The sequence below is a fragment of the Siniperca chuatsi genome, linkage group LG14 (genome assembly GCF_020085105.1).
Source record: "Siniperca chuatsi isolate FFG_IHB_CAS linkage group LG14, ASM2008510v1, whole genome shotgun sequence".
NCBI lineage: Eukaryota > Metazoa > Chordata > Actinopteri > Centrarchiformes > Sinipercidae > Siniperca > Siniperca chuatsi.
In genome coordinates, this window is record NC_058055.1 from 23,959,732 (window position 1) to 23,980,896 (window position 21,165).

At 38.1% G+C, this 21,165-nt stretch overlaps 1 protein-coding gene across 2 annotated transcripts in view; it reads right to left on the reverse strand.

The window, feature by feature from the left end:
* The window catches only part of LOC122887831 (F-BAR and double SH3 domains protein 2-like), a 49,270-nt gene that overhangs the window by 25,522 nt on the left and 2,583 nt on the right, over positions 1–21,165 (reverse strand). The window contains exons 1-3 of one of the 2 annotated variants that reach the window (XM_044221409.1): positions 18,170–18,389; positions 14,628–14,725; positions 7,716–7,761 (exon numbers count right to left, since the gene is read on the reverse strand). In XM_044221409.1, coding sequence (XP_044077344.1) covers positions 7,716–7,761; positions 14,628–14,725; positions 18,170–18,190 — 165 coding nt within the window. In that variant the 5' untranslated portion in view covers positions 18,191–18,389. Of the gene's footprint in view, positions 1–7,715; positions 7,762–14,627; positions 14,726–18,169; positions 18,390–21,165 lie in introns of those variants that run through there. The other variant, XM_044221410.1, reaches the window with a different exon arrangement.

Here is a 21,165-nt window from a genome sequence, read left to right on the forward strand (position 1 = left end):
AGTTCCTTTGTCGAAACATTCAGCACTGCATGGACTCGTTCACCTGTTAACCAGAGTTTAGAGGTTGGCTCACTTTGTAGTTTTTATGCTGACGTAGGCTCATTTTTGGAAGAAAAATGTAATTTATTTAGACCACATTCACCTCGGAGATATATTAGGTTCCTCCACCTCGGCCAACACTGAGGTTAACCTTTGAACAACCAAAATAGCAGAGGACAGAGTAAACAGAAAAAAAAAAAAAGAGTAAGGAGGATGTTTCTGAGTGTATGTTTGGTATGTGAGAGAAATGTATTTCTGCTGTAATCAGAATAAAATGATGGAAAGAGAGCTGGAATATTTTCAGCATTGTGCAGATGATCTAAGTAGGATTGACTCTTAGATGAGTATGCTGCTAGCAAGAATCATAAAAACTATAGCTAATTGGCTTAAATGACCTTTTGTGTTTTGGACTGGGTATAAAAATGATTTTATTTGGGTTCCTATGTTTAGACCAAAACTGTCACATTCAAAACTGGCTGGAACAAAGAAATCGACACCATAATTATTTGGTTTAAACCGCAATGAAGAAAAAAACAAACCTACTAACATGAGTAAAGACAGAAAGCCTGGGTGACAAACTGGGGGCGTGGAAAAATGTGGACATTCACCAGACAGGGAGGGAGGGAGGGAGGATGAAAAGATGCTATTGTGTTGCATTATGGGAGTTGTAGGAGCCAGCAATTTTTGGAGCTTGACTTGAGCTAGGGACTAAAAGTCAGGATACTAAATCGCTGTAGTACCCCTTTAAAATATAGAAGTACTGCAAAAAAAATCAGCACATCTGAGTCACTGGAATACTGAAGGAGGGGTTCGAGCAGAAATGTGATTACTGACTGCATGTAAACAGGTAATACAATAACAAGGTAAGCTCATTCTCTGGTTTACTGCCTTCACCTGATTGCTCTCAGTAACCCGTTTCATGCATGTAAACATAGTCGGTGTATGAATGTAGTAATTTCCTATTACAATTTCCTACTATCCCTCTGCTGCGGCTCAGCAAGAAAACTGATGAAGCACAAAGAGGGAATTTCACACTAAAAAAAGAGCTAAACTTTTGGAAGACTTTTTGTTTAAGTCAGTCATTATATTCAGCGAAATGTATTTTTGCACAGAACGAGGACTGTTGATTTTGTCCCCCATCACTTACATTGAAATTGCTTTAAGAAGGGGACAGGAGAAATTAATACAGCGGCCATTAATGGGCATGTGAGTATTGTTTTGATAAAGACTAATAATGTGAACCTGTCCAAACAATCTACAAAACATCAGGAAGACTTTTACCAGGAGAAGGCGAGAGGTAAAGTGTTAGTCAAGTTATTGCCAAAAGGAACATCTACCACAAGATATATTAAGTATATATTACAAGCATATTTTCCCTCACCACTATATAACCAGTGAGAAGACATTTACCAGAGCTGTTAAAAAAAAAAAAAAAAATCCGCACACTGGATTATAGCTCCTGAAAAAGTTTTATTAGACAGAAAAAAGCAACATTTGGTTGCAGGTAGATGGCCAATATGACAAAGAGAATAGAGGTAATATAGACACCAACACAACTGTTGGACTGATTTATATATTTTATATTTGATATTCTATGTTATATTACTATATCACTACATTCACCTCATACTATCTTATATCCCATACCATATACCATAATATGTTACTGTTTTACTACATTATATACTACAGTTTATTGTATTTCTATTATAATTCTATATTAATACAGACAAACAAGTAACATTATCTAATCATATTATTTATTACTCTGGTGTACGCTGTTTACATATACTAGACATGCTGACTGCTGCTATTAAATAAAACCACTGTCACTTTACCTCGTAATTTGGAGTTTAATGCTCTGTTTTGCTCTTGTATGGTTACATTTTTTTAACTTCTATTCTTATTTTAATTTTATATACACCTCTTATTATTTTTTACTTTCTCTATCTGTAATTATTTCTGTCCTTGTGCTGCTGCAACAACCGAATTTCCGTTACATAATGCTGATGATGTCCTGACGTATACACTTCATGATAGGACTCTTGGCTGTTACTACAGTTTTAAAATCCCTCCGAAATGACACTAGTAGAAGCCACAACATGGGCTCAGCTCACTGCTGAATTAAATTACCCTAAAATTTTGTTTGTATAACAACTCTGTTCTAAAAACAGATTTTATAGGGGGCATGCAGGTATTCTGCGCTTTGTAAATGCAGTGTGTTTGTTTGCAAAAGAGCACGTGATGATGCACGTGAGAGAAGCAACGAGCGACAAATTTAGCAAAAGTATGCGTGATGACGTCACCAACATGCAAATGAGCGTATGAAAGAGTTGGCAACACTACGTGAGAGGTCAAGAAAAGCAGAAGAAAACTTACATCCATAGAATATTAATAAGAAAAATAATCAAATCACGCACAAGTTATTTTACAAGTTATGCACTCGTGAGAATATAAAATTCAATTATTTTACTTTAAAGTTGAGAATCACAGAACTTAAACTGGCTCTTTGGGTAACAAACAGAACTGGACACTTGTGTTAAGTGACTGATAAGTCAAGATTAATGAAATATGTAGGGGGAAAAGCATTTATATTACTTGTTTTTCCAGATACAAGCTGGCTTTCCACTTCATGTTAAAAAGAGACACCACTTGTAATGTTTTTTGTGGCTTTGTTTTTGCTCACTCAAGTGATTTGTGCTTTAGGCCCCAACAAGTGCCCATCAAGGAAATGAGACCATCTATCCTTCCTCTGTCCACTGTGAAAAGACAAGCACTGTTATGCGGTCCTGAGGCAGGCTAGGCCATGGCTCTGAACTCGATGGTCTTGGTGATCTTGGTGCCAAAGCTTCAAAGCCGCTACAAACCCGGCCATTGTGGGATTCAGATAGAGAGAGAATCGCCAACTGAGCTAGCCTAGCGGACACGCCTGAATAGTGTGATGGGAACAAGGGGAGGGGAGGAGGAGGAGGGATGCGAGGACGGCAGAGGAAGAGCCACACAGAGGAGGACATTTTATTACACTGTGTGATTTGAATAGCAATCGGCTAATGGCTAAAGCAGCTTGCAGGTGTAAGAGACCCAGAAAAAGGCGCGTAAAGAGAAGAGATTTGGGGAAAAAAAAGAAAGAGAGGCGGGTGTAACCAAAGGGAACGAAGTGTTCCAGAGACACTCTGACCCACTTTGATTCAACCATTGGCAGCGGGTGTCTAATTGATCACATAACTAGCAGGCATTACAACCCTGACACACAGAACACCTTTCAAACTAAAGCACCCAATGAAGACCTTTTCTTTCATTTTAGGGCTAGAATTAATTAATCTGACAATTATTATCTTCATTAAAAAAGGTGGGGTATGTGATTCTGGAAACATCCAATACCATGACAAATACCATGATATAGAGTGAACAACGATACAGCATGTAACTAATGTTATTGCTAGGTTGTGGGTTAGCTTAGCTAGGTTGTGGGTTAGCAAACTGTTGCTGCTGCGAAGCTAACAGCCAGAGCGGACGAGACGTTTCCCAGAGTCAGCACAGCAGCTCCAGACAGCGATGCTCACAACTCTCCTACTGCTATAGCTAACATCACAACAGCAGCATATCTTGGCAAACTAGAAAGTAAGCTGAATGTCCATGGGCAAGTCATTTAACGTTACCTGACACACAAATCATGGCTGGAATAGTGTTGTGTGGCTTGATCCGAGCCACTTTGTTTGTTTCCCATTTACAAACACCCGAGTTTTTTTTCAGCGCCCACACTGAACAGACAGCTAGCGTACCTTGAGACGATATTCGCTGAATTTGATCAAAAGACGTGTACTGGATTAGGATCGCATACCCCACCTTTAAGCCATTCATCGTTTTATCTATAAAATGTAAGAAAATTATCCCAGAACAAAAAGGTGACATCTTCAAATTGCTTGTTTTGTCCAATCAGCAAAAACCCAAACATATTCAATTTACAATGATATAAAACAGAAAAGCAGAAGCTGGTACCAGCGAATGATTTTGCATTTTGGCTTGAAAATTGACTCAAACAATTAATCGATAATTAAAATATCTGGTGCTTAATTCCCTGTCGATCGACTAATACTTTAACTGACTACTTGTTTCAGCTCAGGGCTGGAAAAAAAATTAAAATAAATAAAAATCGATTCACTTAAGTACCGTGATTCTTTTGTTACGATTTTTTTTTATTGTTGGAAATATGACTCATGATATACGTTTCTAGAAGTGCATGATTCACCTTTTTCCCATGGTCTAGTGTTAAATAAGCAAACAATCGCAATAAATCGTAATATTTGTAGAATCACAATACCTAAGAATCGCAATACATATCAATAGTCATTTTTTTCCCTCAGCTAATCAATGAATAGTTTGGTCCATAAAAAGTTAAATTAAAAAATTTAAATTAAAATTTTTTTTTTTTAAAAAGCCTGTCACAATTTCCCAAAGCTCAAGTTGAGATATGAAATGTCGCGTTTTGTCCGCCCAACAGTCCAAAACCCAAGGTATTCAGTTTAATATCACAGAAGACTAAGAAAAACATTTTAGATTTAAAAATGACTCCAATGATTAAAACGATTGTCAGAATAGTTGCTGATTAATTTTCTGTTAATCGACCTTAGACCTGCATTTACCATGGTCTAAGGGGTTTAAGATTTGATGAAACAAGCCTGATGAAACTATAGTGAAATACACCAAATCAAAAGATCACCAGTTATCCTCTCTTCCAGCTTTCTGACGAAATCTGACTTTCAAAAACAATGGTATAACTTGGGCATGCATATCCAATAAAACACACATGAACGGGGTTACAAAATCCAGCCTGCAGGCTGATCTCGACCCTCCACTGGATACCCACATGCCTTCGTTTGACTATTATTTTTTAAATTCTCACTGCAATCATATAACCTTTAAATACGCATAAATAAAATAATCTCATCATGGTAAAATTCACTTTTTGTAATACACATTTTCCTGCCCTTAAAAATGTGCCAACACAACATAGACTTGCATGAGTTTTCAAAAGCCTTTCCATTGTTTATTCTCTTCCTAGTCGCCTTACAGACCAGCTGATAACTACATTGATGATTCAGTTGCCAGACACATGCTCACAATTTTAAATGGACTATGTAGCCAATCAGGAATCAGTCCAGGAGGGTGTGTACCACAGTAAAACTGAGCCCGAAGACTCACTTTTTTGCTCTTGTTGCTGCTCTGGTTCAACTGGTGGTTACAGAGTTACAGACAGATCATTTTGCTGGATCACTGAAATAATAGTTTTTACAGTCCTCTCTGAGGTTTAATGTGGGCACGTCTACTTCTCTTTCCTTGTTCTGAGACAACGTAAATCTTTTATGCGAGGTGACATGATAACATGGACCCAGCCAAGCAATATAAATAATGTACAAACAGGTGTCAGAGATTTTCAACCACAGGAGTCAGAAACACATTGTTCCCCTTTTAGCTTCTCTTGACTGGAGAAAAAGCACTTTGCAATCCACGTACATACATTTCAGTAATCAATTTAAAGTGTATTTTTAATCCCATGTGTGTATATAACCGACATGAGTCCATTTTAGATAAAAACTGTATATAATGTAATGTGTTTAAGCTGGCCCAGCTCACAGGGGTGTTTCATAGAGCAAGACTACTTTCTTACTACTTCACCTCCAGACTAACCTGGTCAAGTTAGTTCTCAGGCTTAGCTAGTTTTCAGGCTTAAGCAGTGTTACAATAATCTGCCAGACTGTTTTTTCCTCAACATTTCTTCTTTACGGCTGCAATGTGAACATGAATTAATTTGCAGTTTGTGTAAAACTGCTCACATTTTGACATGGGGTGCAATTATCGTGTACTTAAAATCTGAGCTCACAGTCTACAGCTGTGGAGACACAGTGCTTTTATATTTAATAATGTGTTAACTCACACTACGTGTTTTAATCTGCCTTTCTGCTCCTCCATAACCTGCTACGTTTATGCTCAAACTGTACGGATCAATTCAGCGGCCACGATGTGGAGATCACACAGAACTTTAGTACAGAATACCCAGTCGGTTTTGTCCATTGATGATTTCAGTAAAGTTTATTCAAACAAGACGACAGCCTCCACAACAATGTTGACAAAAAGAGAGACAGGCAACATTGTTTTGTGCAATTTCTATTATAAACAGAAAGTAAGATGAAAAAAAGAAAAACTACTCAGCCGCAGATGGCTGGAAGATGCAGACAATATGGCGAAGTTCAGTTTTATATCTCAGCACAGTCTCTCTTAGCCAAAACATGTAAAATACTACTTAAGTAAGTTTCAGTACACTTTAAAACGGATCTTTGGACAGCAGCCATGAGGGAAATCGGACTGGAACAGCTGACCAAAATCTCTGACATGTCATCGCCCAACTGTTGATCGGTCAGGTGATTAATCAAGCGCTGCTACCTCCCTCAAAATGAACGCCAAACGACAACCGACCTATCCGACATTTTGGCCAGATTCCAAAATGTGTTGGGGGCGACCAATTTGATGCTAAAATCTGGCTTAATCTATACGATGTCTGCACAGTACTCCAGTCAACGTGTGTTTTTAAATTCAGTTCAATTAAAGCTAATAAACAACTTTGACCCCTGGCTGTAGCCTCAGAGTAAATAACATGTTAACCATTTATTCTGTCTTTAATTGGTCACTTAAATAAAATGTAAGAAACACAGAAATCCATCTATTAAAATTACAAGAGGGGCAGACAGCCAATCTGAAGGTATTATCAGAGTATTTTCAGCATATGGGAGCTGGTGTGACGCTTGTACAAACCAAGGAACATCCTCCAACTTTAGTCTCTTGCTGATTCTTATTTTCTTGCTAGCAAATAAATTGCCTGTCTGTGGTCCTATTTGATATTCCAAAGTTGTTTAATTGTATGTTGCATCTCATCATGTATAAACACGATGTTATGATTACAAGTGTTGGAACAAACTGAGGAGTTCAGCGGATCTAAGTTCATCTCTATTTCCATCAGTCTGAATTGGCCTGGTCTACAGCACGCTGCCAAAATGTATCTTTTGCTTTGTATACTGTATTTTTATTATTATGATGGTGTCTCAGGTCTGTTTCAAAGTCATGAAATAAACCAGACTTGAGTCAGATTAATCCTGGTTCAGCTTGTTTGGCTCATTTAAGACAGGCCAACAAGCCACCTTTATGAAAACACCCCTCAGGACCAGATGGACATGGGCAAACAGACATGTAAGGTTGCTAGATGGATAGCTACAGACATGACCCCTCTCTTCACAGTGGTGGTGGACATTCCTCACAGGGCTGCAAAAAACCAGGAGCCAAGGAGGCAAGACAGTCGATTGACGTCTCCAGGAAGCTGCGGGCAAAATCAACACAGCGAGGAGGAAACGAGCCAGTGGATCACTAGTGGATGCTGTTTCTCTCTCAGTTGTGGGTTTCTTTTTCTGTGTCTTGTTACCATTCATGAGCTAGCTGGCCACATAAGAACAAAGAGCTTTCTTAGAGCCACATCCTCAACCCCACTGTCATATGGTGTCTTTGGAGGATAGTTTCGTAAAGACTAACAGTATTTTTAGCAACACAAATGACAAGGCAGGGCAGGGATGATGTTATCAAGCATCAGCAGCACTGCGAGAAAAACGACAGAGTTAAGATTTACTTACCTGGGCGTAGTCCCTTTCTACAGCGGCCCTCTTTTGGCTAAAAGTCCTAAAGAGGAGGAAAAGAGTGAATGTGAATGATACCATCTTAACACTGCATATAAGGATGAGACAATAACTAATATATCTAACAAATAAAGATACAAACGGTTATAATATAGCCATTACAGCAAAAACATCAATGAACATAAAATGGAATAATCTTAGTCATTTCACATATGGTTCATAATCATAGTCTTAAGTTTTATGGAGAAATTAACATTTGACTTATTTCATTGATAATTTCAGTCCGGTCATCCTGGGTTGAGGTGGTTTTGCCTGCAGCCGTTTCTGTGTGGTGGCTTTTCTTGCTAGTAGCCAAAAGTATTTTAAAGAGATATTCATCTCGTGCCATAAATTAATCTGGGATAATGTGACAAAAGAGCAACTTCTACTCCATATATTTTCATTATCTCTTTAGCAATCTCTTGCCAATGTGATAAAATGAAATAAGCCCAATTTCCGAGTCACAAAATATTGGATTGTGTTCTTTCTGGTTTTCCCGTATATTGTTCCAATCTTCTTCAGGCCCGATTCTTTTCTTCCATTTCCTTTTGATATGGACCATCAAATAATATTTGAAGTTTTGTATTCTGTTGTATAAGTGTGATATTAAATGTTTGTTGTCTTTTATTTTGTATGAATGTTGACCAATTGAGGTTTACTATCCTCCACTTGTTTCTTTATTAACGTCATCTCTGACCTCGAGATATCTGAAGAACTCTTTTTTCCCCAAGGTTATATGTATTAAAGAGGTATTTAAAAAGACTCACAACCACTATCAGAAATGATAGTGCACTAAGCCGTTACTCTTCTCTGTACCCAATCCCCAAATGCTTATCAAGACCAGAGGGTTTAAACTCACCACCATTTTGGTCAACTGAAAAGTGCAAAGAGCTACTTTACTCCATTGGTTTGTCATATCTATATAATAATCCTTGTATAGGAAATGACCGAATATAGACTGTGCTAGTAAATCAAAGTGAATTAATTCCAAATCTTTCCACTTAGCCAAACAATGTGAGCAATGTTTTGGCGGCAAAGAGAGACCAAAACTTTCCCTCTCGTCAAAGAGGTTTTGGCCCTGAGTACAGACAGAAGTACAGAGACACATAGGCAGAAGGCAAAAATAATCAGTTGAAAATGTTTTAAAAGGACTGTCAGTCAAAGGCTGCAACATCTGTCATCACCACCATGAAGATTTCTGTAAATATTTAGATATTAAATACCCCATTGGCTTATAGTCATAAGTCAATTTTATACACTTAAAAGGGGTAAAAAAAAAAAAAAAAAAAAAGTAGCTACTTCATTGCGGATCTGTAGGTGAACAGAACGACTCCAACCAATAAAAACATCACAGATTTGTTGCTCATAAACAACATGGTTGCGGTCCTGGTGTTTGGTATACTCTTACACTGTCAGGTGGTCTGCGCCACCCAACATCCAGCTCCAACAGAAACTATGTCCAGTTGTGCAACTGAGACACTTCTGAAATGCCATATCTTTGCATCTTTAAACATCATAAGCACTCAAATTGTTCAATAGAAGCCTATTAAAAAGGTGCTTGTAACCGACTGACAGGTGCTTCGCATTTTAGTTATGGTCCGATTCCTGTTCACATTGACCTTTTTTTTTTTTTAAACAAACAAACCGAGACGGAAACCCAGTGATTGGACGTGCTTGGCAGCTGTCATCCTGCATCATCAGGGCCCACATGGGGAAATCAAATTCCCACTGACTGTCAGCAGGTTATGCAGGACTTAAATGCTCCTAATGTGAATACTTACTTATGTTTTCTGGTGTCACAAAGAGCTTATAAAAGAAATAACTGATTATGAGCATTATTAGTATTATTAAACTGCAAAATCGACCACATGTTATGAATAATGACAAATGAGACGGGACGAAAAAGAGGCATCTTGTAAAGTAATATTACGGGAGGGAGGATTATTGTGGGATCGTTATGTTACTTAGTGTTTAACCCTCTAGACCCCAGTACAATTTTAAAATATTACTGCAGTTCACTGAGAACCCTCACTTAAATGAGCATTTTCCTACTCAATCCAAACAAACAGCTTTATCTCAAAAACAGAAAGAAATTGACAATCACAAGTTGTTTTTATTTTAAAAAGCACAACTTCCTCTTTAATTTGATACCAAATGGGTGGCATGTGTAGCTTTTTAGACCAAGTTTGATTCATTACACAAACAGACAAAACAACAAATAGCACTAAAACTGTTGTAAATAGCTATGATGAGATGCATCTTAATCTACCTAAAAGAAGAGAAAGTAACTTCAGGTCAATTTTGTAACGAATATGTAATTCACAGCATTTTTCTCTGTTTGCTTCTTGAGTCAACTTTCAGAGTCTGACAACAAAACAGATGCTTGTACTGGATAACACTAGGCTTTCATAATAAGAGAAGTGTCCCACACTTCAGCCCACACAGCAATGTTATAAGACAACAGTAATGTCTTAGTAGGTAGTGTCTTTGGCAAGTTATGAGACAAAAAACACAAAAAAAAAAACCACAAACAAAAAAAAAACAATCGCCTAATTTATATGTGGAAAAGTCGCCGCGACCTGGTCAGTCCTCCCTACAGACTCTTCAGTGCACTTCCCACCGGAAAACAGGGTGCGTCTCAGGCAGTGAGAGCCGAGTAGGTCCAGCTGTTTACTGACGTGATTATGTGATGTGATTTCGAGCAAAAAACTTTCACAATGTCTTAAAATGTTGTGGGGGGAAAAAGGGTCACTCCCTGCGGAAAAAAATCGCAGATCTCAATATTAACGATATTATATGTTATTATATATAATATTTACTGGTGACAACTTAAAGTATCTACAATACACAGCTCAGGACTTTATTTTCCGTGTTCTGATACACTGGTTTTAAAAATCACAGGCGCTCTCGGGCGCTCTGGGGTCTAGGGGGTTAATGGACGACTAAAGTGCATGTAGGATACAAGTGCAATACACAGCAGTAACTGCTTCTGACTTTTCATCATTAATGGAAAATCCTGCACCCGCATGCTGACGTGCACGCCTGTTGCCACGGTTAGCAAATGGTTTGATTTTAAAGTAGTTATAAAAATAAAAATAAAAAAAATATCACATTTCTACTATAAAAACAATCCTGTTGTTGGTCCATTTGTTTTCATAAACAAAAAGCACCAGAGTCCACTTGGAAGCGGACCGACGAGACCCTCAATTTCAAGCAGTCTCGGACCAGTTGTTTGGTCCGTTACAAAGTTCGATTGTCAGCTTTCATACCAGCACAAACAAACCGCACTAAACATACAAAGGCAACAGAATTTGTTTTAACTGAACAGATCATGTGTGAGTACGGAGTCTCCATCATTCCTTCATTCAGTTTATCAGGCTCTGCATGATAACAATGTCACTATCATATTATTATGGGTATTTACAGTTTGTTCAGTCCTAAAACCAAACCTCCACATTTTCATCTATCACTACACTTTTCTATCTGTCAGCAAAGAAAGTCCAGTTGTCTGTTTTTATTTTCCCTGGCATTTCCTCATCTTCTCCTCTGCTGCCTTCCTCTTCCTGTGGTGCTTAACATGGATATTTCTAATGATACAGTCTGACAGAAGTCCTCACTGAACTCAACGTCTTAAGTCTGTGCTCGCACGCCGTTAAATGCATTCAAGGAGTTATTTTGTGGAGCAATTTAATATACTGTAGTCAGATTTACTGAGGTTACTGTAGCTGAGGCACTTGCTTTCATTGTCTTTTCGATGATGGGTTTCCCTCTGCATGTTTGTAAGATGTTGATGCAAAACAGTGAGTTTGTAAAGAAGCACTTTTTGATTCTTGCAGACCAGCAAACAGTGTGCTGCTAATGTTTTAAATAGCTGCAAATGTTTGGCTGGTTTCCTAAATACATATTCAAATCATAACATGTGCTGAGAAAATTCAAGGTATGTCAGTAAATATTGTTTTTATAGGAGGTGTTTGACTGTTTCAGGGTTGATTTATAATAAACAGGAACAAAACTAACAATAACTCAAGTTAAATTTATACAGAAGTCTATAAAAAGAGGTCAGCGCTCTGGGAAAAACTTGACTGCAGCATAATTAAGTCATTTAACATGTCGAAACTTGACTGCCATATGCTCCACCCCGACTCTAAACAATCTGGTTTTCTTCCTGGGAGCTTCCCTCTCTTCCTTTAGCCTGCTCCCTTCCTCTTCTCTGCATTTCCAAGTCTCCCTCTCTTCCACTACCCCCCACACTCACTTCCTGTCATTTTCCCCAAACAGAGCTTTTGCTGACAAGCAGATGCAATTTCCAGTTTGCTGAATCATTTCTCGTCCGTGATCAGGGATTGACCCTTGCGAATTCTGTACCAGTCGAGTTTTACATTGTTTCTGACAGACTAAATGCAGAGCCTCCCATGGCGAAATTCAGGGCAGTCAGAACATCTGGCAGCTCTCTATGACCTTAACTTCCAGCTGTTTGGAGGTTCAGAGCTCTGCCACTAACCACAGACAGGAAGTGGGGAGCCAGTAGGCTGTCAACTCAACCCAACACTAAGGCTGAAACACAACCTCAACCTTTGGTTTTTCAACCTTTAAAATGCCTACGCATCTGAACACAGAGCTAAAACTGTCTGTGTGTCCATAAGTCCAGTGTTTACTCGGCCTGATCCTAAAATTGTAAGGACTAACACTTCAATTTTTGGATTTAAGTAGCAGACAGCTGTTCTTCACATGGTGGAAAACCCTGTTAAACAACCGTCAAACAATCACACGACACTGGAACCAGACCAAGAAGAAATATTTACTAATACTTGCATATAAATCGAAGGGCCAAAGACAGTGTAGAATTAAATCGATTCTGGACCTGTGTAAGAGAACAAATGGCATCATATTGTAGGTGGATGACACTAACTGTCTGGCTTTTAATTAGGCGTATGGATAAACAGGTCTAACCCTTTAATTAATTGTCATAGGATGTTTCAACATACAGGCCAAAATTACCATATTACCTCGAATATAAGATGCTTTTTTCTGGAAATTACATTTGAAATAAGTGGGGGTCATATTATATTTGAAGACTAGACATTTACATAGTCACAAAAGCAGATGTTCTTTTTTAATGGAGAGAGTACTAGTGTAACACTGGCTCCTACACAAAGTTGTTGCATTATGGATTTTTTGCAGCCTGGATGTTGCTAAGCTAGCAAGTTTCTTCAAGTCTGTTTACAGTGTGTCTTTTAGCGTTAGTGTTTAGTTAGCCCACTTTAATCTACGGGAGCTTCTGATGGCTCGTGTAACATGTTTTGCTGCCACGGAAGGAAATGAATAAAGACTAAAACGTGATTGAAACATCATATTTTCTTTTGGACTTCATGTGCAGTTGAGCAAGAATAATAAAAGTCCTGAACGACCAGCAAGTCTGTCATCGTTATGCATATAAAAAATACTGGTGATCCCATACAGCTATGGACTGTCAGTATCAGATGCTTCAACTAGAGCACGAACATCCACTGGTTATAATCGATATTCTTATTGAATTATCCCTGATTCTGCAGCTCCCCTCAGCTTTACGGAGCTTTATAGTGAGCTTCAGCCCACTGTTCAGCTGTCCGACCCGCAACTTTACTACTGGTTCATTCTAACCGGTGATAATAGCGTCATTTTCAGCCGCAGCAGGCAGCTGTTTTGGTTTATACACAGTTAGTGACTAGCTGGTGAACATAGTGGAGCATTTAGCAGCTAAAGAGCCAGATATTTCCCTCAGGAGTTGGTGGTGGAGACCAAAAGCAGAGCTAAAAGAGAGTGAATATTGGACTTACATTGGTCAGGAGGCCGGAAACACGACTCCAGATGAATGATAATGTTAAATCAGCAACTGTTTGCTAACAAGTTCGCCATATCAACTTTTGTTGTGTTCACAACGTGAGGTTTAATAATCAGTTTCAGCACAGATAGAGCAGAAAAGTCTGTACGCCAACTCATCTGTGATTCTTGACAAGACATCAGCCTGTGACCTGCAGACAGCTGGTTAGCTAGTGTTAGTTACCCAGCAGGGAGGGACAGCCTGAACAAATTTGCACACTGTTCAGTCAACTCTCCTGGCTGCACCTCTCGTAATCTGCCTCAACATCAATCAGAAAGCTCAGATCCGTGTCAGGAGCCTTTTTTCAGTCTGGTCTGCTCAGATGCGACCGTTAAATTCACTACGAGATCGCCAGAGTCAGGGAGCTGGAGTCACGACAGTCCTGTAAACTGTGGTAGATGCCAATATAGTGTAACTATTCACGTCAGAGTTCACAGGACTCCTGTGACTCGAGACAGCCAACATTGCCATTATCTACGCTACTTTTTGACTAAAAAACAAACTCTTTGTGCATGTTGTTATAACTCGATTTTCACGATGCAGACAGACATTTTCCACATTGTGAAAAAAAAATTTAAAAAATTGAAAAAATTTGAATTAACCAAATTCCTTGGATAATTCAAAGCCCTGATTCCCCAACATCTTCACTGCAGAGACGGTGCAAGAATTAGGGGTGTCACTGAACGTCATGATGAGGGGCTCAAAAGGACAGTCTGAAAAATGTTAACTAGCAGAGAAAATTACTCTGAACACTTCAAGAGCCTGACAGGAGAGTGCGAGTATGTGACTGACTAACAAGCTACACAAATGTACGTTCTGCTTTAATGGAAGTAGAGAAAAGACTACAAGGATGGGGACTCTTTGTTAGTATCTCTGCGAAACTGAAAGTGTTTTGTTTCTTCGGAAAGTCTTTTTCCAAAAACAGGTATTGGAAAAACGGGGTTCATCTTATAATTCAGGTAAAATCCGGTACATTAAACTCATCTACAGTTTGACCACTGACTGCTCACCTCAGGTCTTCCAGGAGGTCACACTCTGTCTGGTGTTTGATGTGTAACCTGCTCATCTGCTCTGCATGAGTGTGCTTCAACTCCTGGGTGACCCGGACCTGCAGGGGGAAGAAAAGATGGCGTATTATAAGAAAGAATCACGAGAGTTACTACTCTTTTTCCTTCAGCTCATACGGAAAGACAAAGAGGACTTCTGAGGTGTTTGACAAAATATTTCCCATGTGAAATCCAATGATTTAAGAGGCCAGTGTTGATTCAGCTGAGCTCACAATTTGTATTAGTGAAAATGAGCTGCACTCATTATCACCCAGTAGCTCTGGCCAGTCAGTCTCTCTGGATTTCTAATTGGCTGTTAGATAAATCATGAAGTGCAGTGACCAGGTCTCATTACTGATAACTGGGAGTGTTGTCAACAGGGAAGTTGTTTATTTTCTTCCCTATTTCAAGTATGAGCCACGTTAGAGCTCAATAATCGCAACTGAAATGAAGATGTAAACATTAATCTGCAACTATTTTGATAAAAAGATTAATCGTTTCAGTCATTTTCAAGCGAAAATGTCAAACATTCTCTCGTTCCAACGTCTCAAATGTGTGGATTTAATTCATTTCTTTGTCATATGATAGAAAACTTTTGGACTATTGGTCGGATAAAACAAGAAATTTCAATACGTTATCTCAGGAAATAATCAGCAAATTAAGTGATAATTGCATCGTTACAATTGCTCATCTAGCTTAAAGGCTATGGCTGGTGTTATTCTGTATTTTTCTGATTCAACAAATCCTATGAAGAGACCAAAACCAACAATGTGCTACTCATGTGTCATAATACTTTCAGACTTCCCTACTCTGTCTGTGGCACTCGGCCACAAGCCCATTGGTTCCTTGTGAAATCTTTAAAAACGGGTAACAAACAGTTTAATTTCCTAAAAACACCTGGGCACTGTAGTTTTGTTGGGAACTATAGTCAGTAGCGGATTAATACACATTTGGTGCTCCAGTGTATGTGGTATTGAGTCAAAATAAACTACAGAGTGTGTGTTCATGGTAATGAAGGAACATATCACCCAGTGCAACAGCGTGATTCATTTATGTGTTTTAGGTTTAAATCGATCAGATCTATATTTTAGTAATTTTTCAAGTAGAAATGACAAATATTTACTAGTTATGCTTCTTAAATGTGAGGATCTGCTGCTTTTTTGTCTTTTGTGACATTTTTAGGTTTTAAACTAATTGATTAATGGAGAAAACAACTATCAGATGAATGAATAACGACAATAATCGTTAGTTGCAGCCCGAATTAACTAGCTGAGTACACGTTTCAGTGAATACAAAGAACACAGGGCTCGATAGCAACGCCTCACTGGTGTCTGTTTTAAGTCTACTTCACGACAAATCAAATGGATCTCTCTGGTGCTGCAGAGCCAATAACAAGGAAGAACCAGAAAGCTGAATTACTGTATTACTCTCCCCAGAGACCAATGACACCTGAAATGTAACTATTCCCTGTGTAACATATGGTAGAGTTGAAACCATTAGTCAGTTAATCAATCAGTCTGCTGAAAGAAAAATAACTGGCAACTATTTCGATAAATGATCATTTTTCAAGCAAAATGCCAAGTATTCCTCAGTTTACGAGTCTCGATTTGTGCATTTTTCTGTGGATATCTTTGTGTTTTGAACAAAACAAGCAATTTAAAAGTGGCATATTTGGCTCTGGAGTATTTCGATGGACATTTTTCACTATTTTCTGACATTTAATAGACCAAACAATGAAAAAAAAAAAAAAAATATATATATATATATAAAATTGTTAGCAGCCCTACAATACAGTGCAAGTTCTAAACTACAGCTTTAACATGAGGCTCAAGCAGGATAAAGAACAAGGTCTTATCTGAATGCTTTTCTCCTAAACACAAAATTAAACAGCTTAATGAAATACACAAATTTCATTTTGGAAGTCACTGGGACAACTTCACACATCCTCTCATGTTAAAAGTTCAGCTCATTCAGTAGATTTTTTCTGGAATATTTAACGTATTAAGTGGCTATACAGTATGACATTTGACCAAAGCTAAAAACTCTCTCTTAATTTCAAATCTAGGCAGTCAAAATGAGCTCCACTCATTATCAGGGTGAGCGTCTGCCTCTCTGGGGTGCTAATCAGCCATGAGATAAATTATGAAGTGCAGTGACTAAGTCGCATTCCTGATAACTGGGAGTACTGTCAACAGGAAAACAGTTTTATTTCCTTCCTTATTTCAATTATGAGCCAGATTAGAGTTCAATAATTTCAATTTAAATGAAGACTTATGTTATACTGGGCTCCAGCAATTAGATATGTTTTAATTTTAATGCCATGGCACAAGCAAACTTTAAAATACCTTCTTGTCAATCAGGCCCAAATCAGAACAAACAGACTATTAGAGTATTACTTCACCCTTCATGGTGGGAAATGTCCAAAAACACACAATTATGATCAATAAAAATCTTTTAAAAAAACAGTCCACATATATTTGCCATTAAACAAAACAAAACCCTGCATGTATTTGATTGCAGTTAGCAGTTAAAACGTACTGGGGTAGAAATGGTCAAATTTCTGTGCTGCTGAGCCATGTTTTTGAAATATGATCCCACAGGAACATTTTCTCGCACAGAGCCAGACTTTGCTGAGATTTGTGTTTTTACGTTTATTTCTCTAACTAAAACGGTTAAAACCCTAGTTTATTCGTAGGCTTGGTAGCGCTATTTAAAGTTAAACTATAAATACGTGACGGCAACGATTGTTTTCCCCTTGTACGTGAAAAAAAATGCACCAAACTACTTACAAAAATCTGTCAATTTACAGTTCCATAGCTCCAAACACACTTAAAATGACAGAGCATTACTTAACTTGGGTTTTTTTGAATAAATGTAGATCCACTCTCAAAATCGGTTTAGAAAAAAAACTAACTAAAACTGCATTTAATTTGGATAAAATCTTAACTTCTGTTTTGTCTGCTATTGCCATAATCTTGCTCCACTCAACTAGTAAGACCGCGGATGGCAGTAGGACCAGTGTGAACCAAACTGATATTCACTTGAACTTAAGAGTTGCTTGGTAAATCTCTTGACGCCGATGTAACACAACACCTCGGTAACGTTATGTCTTAAAATATGTGGAGCTGTAAGCGCTTTGTCGATATGGTAAACGATTTAATTCTCTATATATCGTCATATTTTGTATGTCTTTGGCAGGACCGTCTCTACATTCGAGAGGGAACGGGGCACGTTAACGGGGCTATTCTCCCTAAAAATTGTGGCACATGGGACTTTTTTTTCTTCCTTCGCCTCTGTTTAAAGCAACAGCGGAAACATTTTAAAACTTGTAAGACTACAAACTAGTACACATGTGCAGAGTTAAAGAAAAAAAAGGTAAGTTTGTCGTTTAAGCCAGGCGAGCAGCAACAAAGCGTACATTTTCAACCATTAAATATGCACCACTTCGTCGAGAACGTTTTCAGACAAGTAACGTTAGCTTCAACGGCTACAACGGGAAAACTCACCTTTCTCGGTGGGGGTTGCATCCTTATTTCTTGACATAAAAACTACACAGAAGACGAAAGTTTATCTGGAAAAGTTTGTGCAAATGTTTCTAACAAATGATAAACTGAAAGAGGATATTTGGGTCAAGCGGCCATAGCGATTCCAGTAAGTAGTAAGTTGAGTCCCGTTGAAAACACTGTGGCCCCAGGGAACAGAAAACATACGCGTCAAGCTAGCCACAATAAATCAAGACACTTCCTGTCATATTTTCAAAATAAAACCCCCAAGCCCTTCTGAATCGTAGATCCGAATTTAAAGTACTTCCGTACACAATCTTCAAAATAAAAGTCGAAAATCTTGACAGTGAAAAACTTCTACACAAATCTGCGTTAAAAATAATAATAAAAAAGGTTTTTAATAGAATAAACCCCAGCCTACATTTTTATGCATATTAAACAAAAGTCGCAAAAGTAACATTGGAATAATAAATGTAATTACAAATGAAATACTAATTCACTACTTATTACCAGACAAAATCATACTACTGCTGCTACTACTACTAATAATAATTTAACCTTTATTTATACAGTGATAATATAATAATAAGTAGCAACTTGTTAACAGTTTAGTAGAGAAATAGAAACATGAACAGACAAAAGGGTCAATAATTAAAACAGAAAACCTGACAGTGAACCGGGTACACAATATTGAGAATGGTCTTGAAGTTATACAGCGAGGTATTAGTGTTTTGATTTTTAGGCCGACATTGCAGATTATTCTATGAGGCCACAATCCACTCTTAGAAACACAAGACACTAATCCATCTTGTCTTACATCGTACTTTTTACTCTTTTAAAACTACACGAAACGTATCCTTTAGTGTCTTCCAAATGTCCAAGATGCAATAAAGAAGATATAGAGACTTGAGAGATTGGAGTGACATCAACGTGTTACATAGAGACATTAAGCTGTAACCTAAATGTGTCTGTTTTGGGGGATTGTGATGTATTGTCTCAAGAGTAAATTGGTCTTGCTTGCTATGATAGCTGCTAGTAAAATTTATTCTACTACAATAAAAGTCTGACTCACTCCCTGCACAACAGCAATGATGGAATGAGCTCCTATCGCACTGTGCCTCGTAGAAAATCATGCATAGTGTAAAAGGGAAGTGAATTAGAATAAATGTTAAAAAGAGGTGAAAGTAAAAATAGGAGATGGAAAGTATAAACGGTGCCAGGTGGAGCTGAGTATATGGGGACAGGTTATTGGTGGATCAGGATTATGTAGAGATAATCTAGTGTTTCATTGTATTGTTTGTTACATTTAATTAAATTATTTGATAAAAAATGTAATAGAATAAATATAAAGATGTACTCACTTGTGTTCGTGGTACACTCATTTTACAGACTATAATGTGGGACTTTTTTCCTATTGATTGTCTTCTCACCATAAACCACCTTTGGCAGTGAGCCCTCTAGTGGCCATGTCCTCTCTACAAACCTGGATCAATACGCATTCCTATGTCTTACTACATTTCTGTGAATGTGGTGCTGTTTATATTTATTTATATTTATGTGATTCTCTTATTGCCCGTCTCTTTTTGGTCTTCACATGCTTCTCTTTACTGAAGATCCAGAACAAAAAAAAAAAAAAACGACAATTTGATGAAGGTTTTCATCTGTATGTGGAGAAATTAAAACATCTGATCAGGCGTTTGATGCGCAATCCCATTTTGTATAATATTCTGGTTTATCAAACATAAACGTTTGGGTTGAAACCTGCGCTTGCAAGAACAGTTACAAAATTGCATTCCCATGACATGTTTTCTCTTTTCACAAATAGTTGAATGTGAAAAGTCATAATTGTGATTTTCTGCCTTAAAGTTGCACTATTTATTAGTGCTGGCAAGTTAAATGTCGTCTTGTTTTGTAACAGAAAGCTTTTCCTTCCACCCTAATCGTATGGAAATGGCTGGTTAATGCAGAGTGGTAAACATAAACAGATTCAATACAATCTTAGCTGTAAATTCAGTGTTGAATGTTGGTAAGTTCAATGTTAATGCTAATGTTTGACAAAAAAAAAGTTTAACTCAAGCTCCACTTACTAACTTTTTTTCTGAGCTTTCATCCGCATCTCACGGTCTCGAGAAGATGGGAGTCCTCACAGAAGACCATAAGATGCGGTTGAAAGCTAAAATAAAGAGTCGACTGGCCAGGACCAGTTGCCAGGCAACCGGCGGAGATTCCAGCAAGTTACTGGTCAAAAAAGTTTTGTGCTAAGCTAAGCTAACCGACTGCAGCTTCATATTTAGTGCGTAAACATGAGTGTGGTATCAATATTTCCCCAACTGTTCCTTTAAGGTAGGTCATGCTTTATGCTTTATCTTGAGGCCTTGTCTTGAAGGTCTAGTTTTTAAAAAAAAAAGACCCTTGTGATTTTGTTTCTTGTGCTTATATGTTGCATATTCCTAAATTTATCTGTTTAAATCAAAACACCACACTGCAAGTCTGGGGCCAGCCTGAAAGAACCGTATACATTTTGGGAGGAAGGAAGGAACAGGGGTCATCCAGCCATGCTAACAGGTGAAACTGACAACAACAGGCCCATCACTAAACACAATATATGCTCAACTGTTACCATTAAGCACCGGAGGCCAGTCACAACAGTGACAATGTCCAACACATACAGTGTGTTCATTTATAGAGATGTATATTCCTTTTTGCTTGACACAAACAGCTGTCTGCTTGTTAATTGTCTGACATTCATAAACTAATGTGTTGCAAACACAAACAGGAGCTATAGCACAGACTTGATCCCCACCTCCTCTTCTTCTCCTCCTCCTCCTCCTCCTCAAACTGCGTCAAACCAAAATCATAAAAAAAAGGAGCTTTTAAACAATATGTAAAACCCGCTTCGAGTTCTGGCTCATAAATCTACCCACATTTCATTGTGTGTGTTCCTCCAATCATGCCCAACTTCCTCCCATCCTGCCGGTTATTGTGTTGGCATCCTGGAC